Source organism: Pelecanus crispus, chromosome 17 (genome assembly GCF_030463565.1).
Source record: "Pelecanus crispus isolate bPelCri1 chromosome 17, bPelCri1.pri, whole genome shotgun sequence".
In the NCBI taxonomy this organism is placed as follows: domain Eukaryota; kingdom Metazoa; phylum Chordata; class Aves; order Pelecaniformes; family Pelecanidae; genus Pelecanus; species Pelecanus crispus.
Window position 1 is genome coordinate 8,158,365 of NC_134659.1, and position 12,581 is coordinate 8,170,945.

Sequence of the window (12,581 nt, forward strand, 5' to 3'; positions counted from 1 at the left end):
TGAGAGCACATGGACCCAAATAATGATACTGTGCTTGGTGGCTGGAGAGGGAAGGGAGAACCAGCTCATGGGGGGTGCTCCAGGCTGAAGGGTTCATCCCCAGAGCAGGGAGGGCGCTGGCAGGCCCAGGGACCACCCCATGGGTAGGGGTGGATGGTGGGACTCCACAACAGGGCTGGATACTGGTGCTTGAGCAAGGTGGTTGGGATGGCATGAGCCTTCTCCAAGCTGGGCTGCTGGCAGATGACTGCTCTGCCTGCCAGTGGGGTTACCACGTGGGACGAGCCTTTATTTTTGCCTGTGGTTTGCTCCACAGCCAGGAGAAGGCTTGGCCCCCTGCAATTTTGCTGCAAGGAGTGTGCTGAAGGAGAACATTTGCCCATATGAGCTGCCCCAGACCGGGTGGTTGAGTTTAGCCTAGAAGAGCCATCCTCCAGCACCAGGGCTGGTCAAGACAGGAGAGAATACCTCAGATTGCTCCATCCTCTGCTCCATGTGCAGATGTCAGGGATCTCCCAAAGGAGGGGACTCACCGGTGGAAGCTGTCCACCATCTTCAAGTGCACTCTGAGATCTTTCTTGGTGAGGTGGTCCAGCATCCGTGCATCAACAAGACACTCCATGAAGTAGCTGCGATACTGTGGGAGACCCAAGCTGGGCAGCCACTCATTCCCAATCCACTCGTGGTTCATGTCCCCATAGGCCAGCGTCTGTGGAGAAGCAAACGGAAAAGCTATGGAGAAACCAGAGCTTGGTGGAGGTGCAGACTCCAGGACACCAGTGACAGTTCAGGGCTGCAGCCTGGGCAGCACTGTCCTGAGCACCAAACCTGGGCCAGAGGAGTTTAACCCTAGTTTGTACTGAAGGAGCTGGAGGGAAGTCCTGTTGGCCATGGTTTGTCTCCTACTGATGTCCACCAAGGAGACAAGGCAGTAGCCAAAAAGCAAGCATAAGGGGTAGCTGGACTTTATGATCAGCTTCTTCTGGAAAAAGCGCATTCATGAAAGCTGAAACAACTAAGAAATAGGTTTCAGTGCATTCCCAACTGATTTTTAAGAAGCTTAGAAGTCACCAAAAGATCTACTTTATGACTTCAGAATGAAACAAAGGTCAGTTTTGGGCAGAAAAACATCCATTCACTTTCACTGCAAGCTGATTCTGGGTCTGAAAATCCACCAGAATCAAATTAAAACATTTGAGTGATCAAAACCAGAAGAGATGGATCCAAGCAGGGCTTTTTCCTCCCACCTTTTCAGTTCATGAAAATGGTCTATATCCTGAACTTGGGGCTAAAAAAAAGGTGAAAACTAAATGTCTGTGCAGCCAGAAACCTGCCTCCCATGCAGGGTGGCTGGTCACTCTTATGTTGGGATTTTAACACAGGATCTGTGTCTTACACAGAAAAAGTCACTCTGCCTGAAGCAGAGATGGATGCTGTTTGATGCAAGGTCTCAGGAGGACCACCCTGTGCTTGAGAGAGAGCTCAGAGGAGCAACCACAGGGTGCAGGCTCAGACTCCAAGCAGGGCTTGGCAAGTACTGATGTCCCAAGCTCATCTCCCGGGTGCCCTGTGATGTCTGGTGCTCCCTCCCATAACCACCCCCTGTACCGCCCGCAGAAAAGGGTGACATGGGGACCTCACCTGTGCCCAGCTTCCTTCCTCTGTGTCCTAAGCGTGACACATGCGGCATGTCAATAGAAAGGACAAGTAAAGTCAGTACCTGGTGGCCCTGCACCATGAAAGCGTGTGCTACACATGCTGAGCATGGGATCCCCTCGTCACGGTGCGACCCAGAGGGGATGTGGGTTGGTCTCATGGCTGCACGGCTCGGGGAGCTCAGCCTTGTTGACAGGGTGCTGGGGACACCCCGACCCCACTGGGCCCACGTTTCACCCCATCTCTCAGACAAGTAAGGAGGATACAGGATGAGGTTTTTCTCATGGGTCTTGGGCTGGAAATGGCACAGACACTGGGGCTCATACATCTTTGCTGGGAAATATGGGTAGTTCTTGGGTCCCCCAGAGACAGATGGATGCAGAGAGAAACCTAAGCTTCAGTTCATGGGTCACAATGCCCAGAGGGGCTGCCCAACCTAATGTGCTGATTTTGTAGCTATTTCCTCCCTTGTCAACCTGTGCTGGTTTTGCTCAACCTCACAAAGCCTGCCAAGGGTAAGTGTCATGTCCCTGCTGTAACTCTGAGCTCTCCTTCCCCAAAAGGCACCTGCCAGTTACAGGTCTGTGCTACTCAACCAGCAGACAGAAGCTTCAATAAAATGCGTAATTCACACAACAAATCCAAAATGCTGTCCCTGCTCTGAGACACAGACATGGGATCATTAAGTTGCAGAGACGGGAGCATGGCTACATCTCTCCAAAGGAGTCAGAGCTTTTGGGAGCATGGCCACATCCCTCCAAGGGACCCCAAGCTATCAGCCAGTGGTAGGGACAGACAGTGGGGACAATATTTGGGTGTGCTAAGGTCAATGGGAGATTAGACAGTGATCTCTCTGGGTGCAGAATGACCAATGTGGGACTCAATCTCACACATCTATCTTGAGATCACTCTTGGTTTTTGTCTTTCATTTCTTTCCTCTAACTCACAACTGGCAGACACGCTACTCTAGAAACCTAGCAAAACCCAGAGGGGCTTGACAAAGGAACATGCATCTGATGGTTTTTAAGCCAGTTTTAGAAATTGTTGGGATACTAAAGGTTGAAAGATGGTTTCTAAACAGGTGCATGGTGCTGGCCAAGAGCTGACACATGAGACGCAGCAAAGATCCCCTCCCCTCCCGGGGTTTAGCGCGTTAATGCACACCCGGAGCTCAGCTCGGTAACCGATATGCCATGCAGCGGCAGTGGGGCCGGCCAGCCTCACCGTCTTGGTGGAAGTCGCCATGTTCTCCATCTCCTCATGGGTGACCCAGACGTTTCCGGAGGACTGCAGGGAAAAGTGCAGAGTGGTCAGGGTAAACCACCATGGAGCTGCGGCCTCGGTTCACAACTGTTCTGGAAACAAGCCCAGCTCGGGCTGATGGAGGATCAGGCCACCCTTGCGCTTGGAGCTGTACTGGGGAGATCTTGCAGCGACCTTGCAGCTTGGGCTGGCGGCACCCCTTGCCCATGAGGAGCCTGGGCTGTCTGTGCAGCCATGAAGAGCACAGCAAGGACCACTGGCCCTTTGGCTGCCTTTATACTTTGGTGTTATGCTCACAGAGTCTGTAGGCTTGTCTTGGACAGCTGTGACCCCAGCCATGGCCATCTGAGGGGACACAGCACGCTTGGGGCCCTTCTGCTGACTGCATTTTTACAGATGTGTCCTGGCATTACTGGGGCACCATTAATCCCTCAGAGGTTTTGGGGACCATCACAAGACACGGTCCCTCCTTCTGTTCCACGTTGTGCTGGTTTTGGCTGGGATAGAGTTAATTTCATAGTAGCTCGTACGGGGCTGTATTTTGGATTTATGATGAAAACAGTGTTGATAACACAGGGATGTTTCTGTTATTGCTGAGCAGTACTTACACAGAGTCAAGGCCTTTTCTGCTTCTCACCCCACCCCACCAGCAAGCAGGCTCGGGGTGCACAAGAAGTTGGGAGGGGACACAGCTGGGACAACTGACCCCAACTGCCCCAAGGGATATTCCATACCATAAGACATCATGCTCAGCATATAAAGCTGGGGGCAGAAGGAGGAAGGGGGGACATTCGGAGTGATGGCATTTTGTCTTCCCAAATAACTGTTATGCATGATGGAGCCCTGCCTTCCTGGAGGTGGCTGAACCCCTGCCTGCCGATGGGAAGTAGGGAATGAATTCCTTGTTTTGCTTTGCTTGCATGCACGGCTTTTGCTTTACCTATTAAACCAGCTTTACCTCAACCCATGAGTTTTCTCACTTTTACCCTTCTGACTCGCTCCCCCATCCCACCGGGGGGAGTGAGCAAGTGGCTGTGTGGGGCTTAGCTGCCGGCTGGGGTTAAACCACAACACGTCCTATCCAGGGCAAGGCTGGGATCTGTGGTTGCTTTGACCTGCCCCAGGAATTTCACATGGTCCCAGGAAAAGGCTTGTATTGAAATGATTGAGAAAATGGCTGTGCATAAGGGAGCTGGCTCTATAGATCATGCATGTGCTGTTTGGGTGGGATTTTATCTTCTCCAGGGCAGACAGTCCCTGAGCTTTGCTCTTTGCAGGCTGCTCGGCAGGGTCAGCCTCTTGGTGACAACCTCTGAGTGTGAGGACAAGAGCATCTGCTGGTGCCTCAGGACAGGAAAGTGCTTCACGCTCGATGGCAGAAAATTATGTTTGTGCCTGAGGACAAGTGTCTGGTGGTTTGACGGGTCCATGAGGGAACGTCACCCCCTCCATGGCTGCGCTTGCCTGTGACACTGGGACTCCCTGGGGACTGATGGACCACTGTGGTCCCAAGCAGCTGGGGAAAGGGGGGAAATGAGTGTCATCCTGCCCCATGGAGGGTCTGTCTGGGGGAAGAGCGGGTCTGTGCATGGAGCACTTACTGTCCGTGAGGTGGGTGGTGCCGAGGGGCTTGTCAGCGAGACCATCTCCTGGATGGCCAGACGCAGCTTCAGGCGATGCAGTGCGTTGCTGATGCCGATCTCCCTCTGGATTTCAGTGTCGGACAGGGCCGACATGATGGCTCCGCTCTTCACGTTGGCTCGGCAAGCAGCAACGTACCAGGCCGGCATCCCCACCCAGAGCTGCCAAAACAGGGCAAAGCCAGTGACTGCTCAGTTTACCTACCCTAACTTCCTCTGGTAGGATCAAGCTGTCTGAAGCTCAGTATCAAAGCTGGATACCCACGTGGGGCTTCCTTTTTGTTTGTACCTTGCACAGACCGCCTGCGGGCAGCCCAGCATCCCTATATCTGATGGACACAGCACAGGGAAAGAGCACCAGCTGAGCCTTTCAACTCAAAGCTCTACTCAAACCACAACTCTACAGAATATGTGAGGGATCTGGGCTCTGCTCCCTCAGGTTTTGCAACCACCAGCCATGTGCACTGACCAAGCATGGTGGGACTGTGGGGTGCTGTACCGCTGCCGGGGGAGCACACTACAGACTGGCGGCAACTGCAAAGCTGTTGGTGCATGGGGATGATGCACAGGCATGCTCTGCCTCACCTCCAGCCAGGAGACAACGGTGGGGCCATCCCAGTGAGCAAAAGGCAATCCTTTCCTCCGAGCTTCTTCCAGGAGTTCGTGCCTGGAGGGAAGAGAAGCAGATGAGTGATTTATTGGGGGCTGGTGGGGAAGGGAGAGCTCTTGAAAAGGAATAGACCATGGGCAGTAAGAACCAGCTGGTAGCAAAGCAATAAAGGAGCTAAAGGGGCTCAAGAGGGTGAAGATGAGAAGCCTTCCCAGCAATTTCCGGTCCCATGCCATGGCTTCTCAGCCATCAGGCAGGACATTTTCTTGGTGAGGCAGGGAAGGAGGTTCACTCACTTCTTCCGCAGGCGCCGATCCTTCTCAGCCTGCGCACCCAGCTTGCCAAGTCCCAGAGGGTCCTGCATGCCCACCTCCACGTCAGTCAGCAGCACTGTTGGGCAAGCAAGACATCCTCCGGTCAGCGTGACGTCCCCAGGGTCAGCATGACATTCCCCAGAGTCAGTGTGGGCACTGCCACAGTCCCCATGCCAGGGTGCTGGGGATGCACAATCGCAGCACAGGAGGTGACAGTCTCCATTTCCAACCCACCCACAGAGCTCCCCTGCATCTCTGGGAAGCCCAAGGGGATGTCCACCTGCTATCCCTCCCGTTTCAAGATGCTCAACATCAAAGCAGCAAAGGATTTAGGAGTGGAAAAGCAGCTCCCACCAAAGGGCTGTGCAAAATCACTAAGGTCCCATGGGGAGGGAAGCAGATTTGGGGACATCAAAGATAAGATACAGTGATGGGAGGTCACTACCCTCACTGCAGCTCTTGCAGAGCATTAAGACTGATGCCATGCTCATGCCAGAAAGGCCCGCAGGGCAGAAAGCACCAGGACCCAACTGCCCTGAAGCTGCAGGGAGCCCGAGCCAGTGGCCACAACATCCCCAAAGCAGCAGGGGTGTCCCTGCTCCTCTGCCTGTCACCCCAACAGCACCCCAAAGCCAGGCAGTGCCAGGAGGGTGCCAGGAGGCATAGAGAGAGCCTGGCCCCAGAGGACGCCCGCCCGGCACGGATGGGAATAGGGCTGCTCACGGACCCTGCCCCGTGGCCCCTTCTCTGCTCAGCTGAATCAAGCGACCCTTCTCTTTTTTCCCGAACAAGCGCCCGATGGAGGACTTGATCCCCTTCCTCTTGGAGCCCTTGTGCAGGGAGTCCTGGCTGCTGTTGCTGCTGGGGTTGCTGGCCTGCTCCTCCAGCGAGCTGGGGACGGAGGAGGGAGAGGAACAGCAAAGCCTTTAGGTTATTCCCGAGCAGTGCACAAGCCATGGCAAACCCCAGACCATCCCACGATCCCACGCTTGCCCCACGTAAATCCTCAAACCAACAGAGCAGGCACTGGTGTGAGATCCAAAGGGTGCTCCACGTACCTCTTCCCATCCTCCTGACTTAGAGCGGGGTGGCCCAGCTTCTCCAGCCGCAATGTCCTGGGTGAGGATGGGGGGGACGTCTCACATTTGATGGTGGTTTTATCCTCTCGGCTTTCATCCCGAGCTGCAGGCGACTGAACAAGCAGAGAAGCCATGAGGCTGGGTGGCCAAAGCCCAGCTCCATTCTTGCCCTGCTGCCTGCCTCTCTCTTGCTCCATGGAGGCATGGCCAAAAGAGCCACCAGGGCCCTGAGGCTTTGCCATGCTCCATGATTGGCCTGAACTAGAGCTCTGGCAATGGCTCGAGATGCCCAAGCAGATGGGGAGGATGTGGCCGTATGGCCAAGATCCTGGGAATAGGGAGGAGAGAGGATGCAGCCTCATGGTCCAGGTCAGAGTAAGGGGACAGAAGCTGCTGGCCCTCAGCAGAGGGCTCTGAGGAGCACAGATGGGAATGTCCCAAAGACACCCTGTCGCCAGAGGGGACACACAATGTTTGAGGACCCACTGGCTTTCTGAACTTCCCCATGTCCTGCCAGACCCCCCAGGCTGCCAGCCGGCACATGTCCAAGCACCTTACGGGATCCTGCTGAATCCCTGGGGTCCCCAGCTCCATCCCGCGCCTGCTGCACCCTGACCTGGTGTGGACAAAGCCAGGAGCAGGCTGGAAAAGGGGCTTGGACAAAAACCAACGGGATGGGAGCCACTCACTAGAAGTTTCCTCCGGTGCTTCCTCAAGTCGCTGGGCTGATTGCAAGGGGGAAAGCGAGAGAGACACAGAAAGGGGGGCAGTTAATGGAGAACCCCCGCGCAGAGCAGCCCCGGGGCCAGGCGCGCCAGGCTGGGAGACAGCAAACACGGGCACCCCCGTTCCACATCACCCTCCCGCACACCTGTGCAGACACCTGGGCATCGCTCCCCCCCTAAGCAGCCACACACGCACCCTGTCCAGCCCCCCCACCCGCCCCGTGTGCCTCCTCACCAACGTCATGATCCCCATGCGGTCGAGGTCTTGAGCAGCACTGCGGGAGGAGAGCTTGGGGGTGGAGCGGCCGCTGAGCGGTGGAGATGAGCTGGCCAGGGACAGGGCTGTCAGCGAGGTGGGGATGGAAGCCCTTTTGCAGAGCTGGGTGAGGTTGAGGCCCTCCATGCTGCCGCTTGTGACGCGGGTCTCCAGCTCCTCTGCCCGGAGCTCGGTGGACTCCTTCTCCTCTTGGATCATCCTGGGGGAGCAGCACGGCTTAGGGCTCCTGGCTCCCCACCTTTCTGGGGAGTCTTCTCACACCTCCCAGCCATAGGATCTCCCTGCCCTGGGGATATGCACCTTGAGTGCTGTGACTCGAGCCCCCAATCTCCAGGAATGGCAGCAAGACCCATCGGGATCCACAGAAACCAGAGCTGAGACACACCACAGGTTTTTTTAATATTCATGGGGGACTTTCTTTAAAAACAATGATTGTTTCTGTGAGCCAGCACTGGTGCAGCTGAGGGACAGGGAGCCACGTGCAGGAAGGACCAAGCCTTGCAGCTGGATGTCCTGGAGCCATTTCCCTGGCTGAAGCTGGACCAAGACCTCAATTTTAGGGCATCAGAGCCTCCTCCAAACGCCAGACAGTTTGTTGCCCCTTGGAGACATTTCAGAGCAAGGCAGTGGTGGGTTTTGGCCACGGTCACTACCTGATCTCCTCGTTGATGGCATCCAGTTGCTCCTGGAGCATCATGGCCAACGTCTGGGCATCCGAGTGCCCGCCAGGGGAGAGCACGTCCATGGAGCTGAAGAGTGTCTCACGGTCATCGTCGTCCACATCAGAGATCTCGGGGTCACTGTCGAAGGCGTGAGGCCCCGTGGCCAGGACGCTGCCTGCCTGGGCCTGCTCCCAATCCTGGGGGAACAAGGTCCACTGGTCCCACATGGCCCCCTTGTGTCTCCAAAAGCCAAACTGGAGGCCTCCACACAACAGTCCTACCTCAACACTTCCCCAGTGGGGAAACCTCTCCTACCATGTTAACCCCATCCACGCACCGGGCTAAGGAAATTACCCCATGTCCCCAGATCAGGGACAGGTGAGACCAGCGTGCAAGGCAGGAGGAGACCCCAGCCCCAACTCTGACCCCATGCTGGCATGCAGATGGATTACCTTGGCTGGCTCCTCTCGCCGGGTGGTGAATCGGCCCTTCTGCGCCCGAGGCAGGCCTGGGGCCGTACCGAAGGGCTCGGCAGGGGCATGGACCACAGCGCTCAGTGGGAAGCGCAGGTCTGTGGCACTGCCCATATGGGACCTGGGAAGAAAGAGCCCTGTTGTGGACATTGCTCCATGCAATGACACCCCCATCCCCAGGCTGCTCCCCTAGCAGTGCTCAGGATAGAGGAGGAGGATGAGGCCGCTCCGGGATGCCCACCCCAGCGATGCCTGCCTGCTCTGCATGAAATGATGCAAAGCCAGGCTCCACAAAAAGGTGCCCCATTACCCCACGCTGGCCCTGGAGATGTGCTCACAGCCTCTAGGAAGCTGAGCCCCAGGCTCTACCCTGCTGCTGCCTCCCCCCTCACTGCAATACCCACTGGGGCATCCAGCCAGTTCTGGCCAAAACCACCCTGCGCAGCAGGTCTGCTGTGAAGCTGTGGGCTGAACAGTCCCCTCCTGTCTTCCCCTCTCGAGAACATCTTGCACCTCCCAACATGTACAGCACGTCTTGTGCCTGTCTTCTCCATCCCCATGGAACAGAACGGGGGCCAGCCAGGGGAGCTTTTCTCCTTCTTTTTATGTTTTCTTCAGCATTTTAATGAAAAAAACTCCTGATGAATAAAATCCGATTTGAAACAGATCTTCCAGGTGTGGGGCCACAAGCATTGTTTGGGATCTCCCAGCAGAAACCAGCTGGGACCTCTTCATCCTCCTCCTCCATGCTCGGGCTGGTGCTCAGGAGCGTGTCCCCATGCCAGGCAGAGCAACGCAGCGGCTGCTGTTGGACACAACGCCACTTTTTGCAGCTCGTAGTACTCAGTGCATATCTCCATGTTGCCTGGTTGCTCCTCCTCTCCCTGAAGACCCAACCATGCAGCTGAGCAAAGCACCTTCCCGGAGCATGGAGTCATTACTCCCTATATGCATTGCCATAGGAGGCATGAGGGTTTTTTGATTTAAAATGACAAAAGCTGTTGTCCAGAGCAGATCAAGGTTTTTCCACCGCAGTGGGTCTGGTTTCCAGTGCAGATACAGATCTGGGCTCCCCACCCCGAGCCCAGACAAAACCGCTAACACGAGCAGCTTGGCTTGGCGTCAGCCTGGTGTTTGCAGACGAAGGCACAGCCCAAGTTTCAAGGGGATTTAAGCTGTGGAGCCACTGACAAGCTGCTCCTGAGCTAAAACCAGATAAAGGCGCCTTAGACAAAAGCTGACATTTCAGCTGGGGGATTATTCTGGCCTCTGTAACTCAAGCTTTCTGCTGAATTTTCCTCCAAGAAATTAAAAAAAAAAAAATCGCCCATCTTGCTTTTACAGACCCATACAAAGAGGTCCCACACATGCTCCAGACACTCCTCTGGCACTCAGCTATCCTTCATCCTCACAAGCTCTTCCTTTCTCTCCCCATTTCTTCTGTCCATGACGGACACAGGGCCTCCAGGCCTTCTCCTCTCTGCCACAGCTGCTGACAGATTTGACGCTGGTAACACCGGCTCCTTTCCATCTTTCCCAGCCTTCCTGAGAGGTGAATTTTCCCCACTGGTGGTGACTCTCATTGATCCCTCGCTGCCTCTAACCCACGTCGAAAGTGCTCAGCAGAGGATGTGGTCTCCCAGGCGGCCGCAGCAATGCAGTGGGGTGCATGTCGTTCTGGCACCTTCCTTTTCTAATCCCCTGGTTTCTTGCAGCGGTGCTGGGTGCCCTGGTCAGTGCCAGAAGCTGAGACCCGATGGACTCACCTCTGCTCCTGGTGCTCTGGGCTGGGACCTCCCCATCTCCCAGCTGACTTTAAATGAAAGGGTGTGGGAGGACCGGTGTAGAGAGGAGGGTCGAAAACGGGGAGGTTCATTCTCCTTTGGCTGCAACACCTCAAAAGAGATTCCTCCTTCCCCACCAGCCCATCCCCAGCACACCACAGGGGGAAAGATGTTTGGTGAACATACAGTTTTCATAGAAAATTAAGCCCTAAACCCTTTGTGCAGAAAAAGAAACAATGCCCAGCGGTTTTTCACCCTTAGAAGAGCAAATTCTGGGCTATTCAGTTGGGCTGGGCTATTCTCAACAGTCTGTGTCCCACCCCAGGGCAAATCCACGGTGGGGACAGCATAGCCGGAGCCAACCCTGCTGCGATGAACCACCCTGCAGCCCTGCGCTGAGGCTTGGTGAAACCAGAAATCCTGATGCCAACAGCATTTTGGGACCCTAAAAGCAAAACACCCCAAAGCCATGGGTGCAGGATGCAAGCGGGGTGCGCACAGGCTGGCGGGGCTTTGGCAGGAGGCCCTTACCTTGCATGCACGGTCTCCACAAATGTCCCACTTCTGGTCTTGAGCTGGTCAACCTCCAGCCTCAGTTTGTCGATCTCGTCAGACAACCGTCGCTGTTCAGGGCGAGACAAGAGGCAGGCAGGGGTTGGTTTTGCTCTGAAGAGCAGCCAGATTTAGGGCAATCCACATCCTTAGTGATTTCCAGGTTTATATTCCCTTTAAAAATCCCCACCCCAGGTTTAAAGCACCTTTGACACATCGGTAAAGAAACAGCTCATGCAGGCGACAGTGAATGACGATGCTGGGGTGATGCCGTGAAGGGAGGAAGTGCTCACAGGCCAGACAGACGGACACACGCGTGCTCGAAGCAGTGCTGGTTTGAGAGATGAAGGAACATCGGTCCCACTAGGATGCTCTGGCTTTGCTCCAGACTGCACGTGGGTGTTCGCCTTGGCAAAGGGCCGGCAGTGAGGGACCTGCTAGCCAAATTTGATGCTGGCCCTGTCCCTCCCGCTGCCAGCCCCGTCCTCATCGGGAACTTGTGCCCGCACTAAGTGGCCATGCTGTCCTGCGGGAGATGTGAGGGGGGAGGCTGTGGGCAGGCAGGGAGGCAGGGGAGACAGGATCCTCCAGGCACAGCAGGATCCGGTGCTGTGGGCAAACAGGCTGAACCAGGGTGGGCAACATGCAGGCAGGGTCATGGGAGTCTCCGAGCTTTGCCTCTGCCTGGAGCTGAGCAGCCATGGCTGGGAAGTGCAAGCAGTGCCCGCACATCCTCGCCGCGGGCAGGGAGCATCTGGGAGAGCAAGGCCCTGGGCAAGGGGGAAAGCAGCCCCCCGGTCCCCCCAGCCACGCATGAGACATGGGGCACATCCCAAAAGCTCCCATTCCTTCAAAAAGCTACAACCCTGCAGCTTTCCAGCACAGGCCAATGTGGACTCGTGTTGTAGACCCTACTTAGATGCTTTATCTGAGATCACGGGAGGTGCGAAGACCTACAGGGCCTTCTGCAAGCTAGGCATGGAGCAGATCTTCCCCCCAGTTCGAGTGAGGGGGTCGAGAAAGCCTTGGGGGTGAAGGGGACGTGGCTGCCTGAGTGGCACTGTCCCTCGCAGCTGGGCTGCACCAAGGAGCGCTGGGGTAAACCCTCCTCTAGACATGCGGGTGAAGCCACCCCGGCTTCGCTGCTGTCCTTGGCAGGGGGTCAGGGATGGATAAGCGTGATAGAAATATGGAGATGGGACTGAACGTGCCTGTTAGGGAACCGAACCGGGGGTCTCCAGGCAGGTGGGTGGCAGCTTCCATCCAGCCACTGCGTGGGTTAGTTTGTGGCCTCCTGCTGCTGGGCGCTTTGGGATCCCAGCTCCTCCAAAACTAAGGTATTTTAGGAGGCATGACTGCCACTAGCCGGGGATTAGGAGTGAGGAAGCGCAGTCACTAGGGCAGGCTCCCTGCAGCGGCATTTACCTTGTCGTGCTGGTGTTCCTCTATCTGCTTTTGGGTATTTTCCAGTTCTTGTAACAATGTGTTCTTTGAAAAACAAAAGAAAAGGGAACAAAAACAGGAAAGAAAAAGAGAGACCGTTTAG

General features: G+C 55.7%; 1 protein-coding gene across 1 annotated transcript in view; it reads right to left on the reverse strand.

Annotated features, from left to right (window-relative positions):
* Positions 1-12,581, reverse strand: part of PPFIA4 (PPFI scaffold protein A4) — a 32,247-nt gene that overhangs the window by 4,509 nt on the left and 15,157 nt on the right. Inside the window, exons 11-23 of the mRNA XM_075722569.1 lie at positions 11,015-11,106; positions 8,679-8,820; positions 8,218-8,423; positions 7,523-7,763; positions 7,252-7,287; positions 6,542-6,675; positions 6,211-6,374; positions 5,466-5,559; positions 5,145-5,226; positions 4,521-4,721; positions 2,881-2,943; positions 1,642-1,668; positions 534-709 (exon numbers count right to left, since the gene is read on the reverse strand). Coding sequence (XP_075578684.1) covers positions 534-709; positions 1,642-1,668; positions 2,881-2,943; positions 4,521-4,721; positions 5,145-5,226; positions 5,466-5,559; positions 6,211-6,374; positions 6,542-6,675; positions 7,252-7,287; positions 7,523-7,763; positions 8,218-8,423; positions 8,679-8,820; positions 11,015-11,106 — 1,658 coding nt within the window. The remainder of the gene's footprint in view (positions 1-533; positions 710-1,641; positions 1,669-2,880; positions 2,944-4,520; positions 4,722-5,144; positions 5,227-5,465; positions 5,560-6,210; positions 6,375-6,541; positions 6,676-7,251; positions 7,288-7,522; positions 7,764-8,217; positions 8,424-8,678; positions 8,821-11,014; positions 11,107-12,581) is intronic.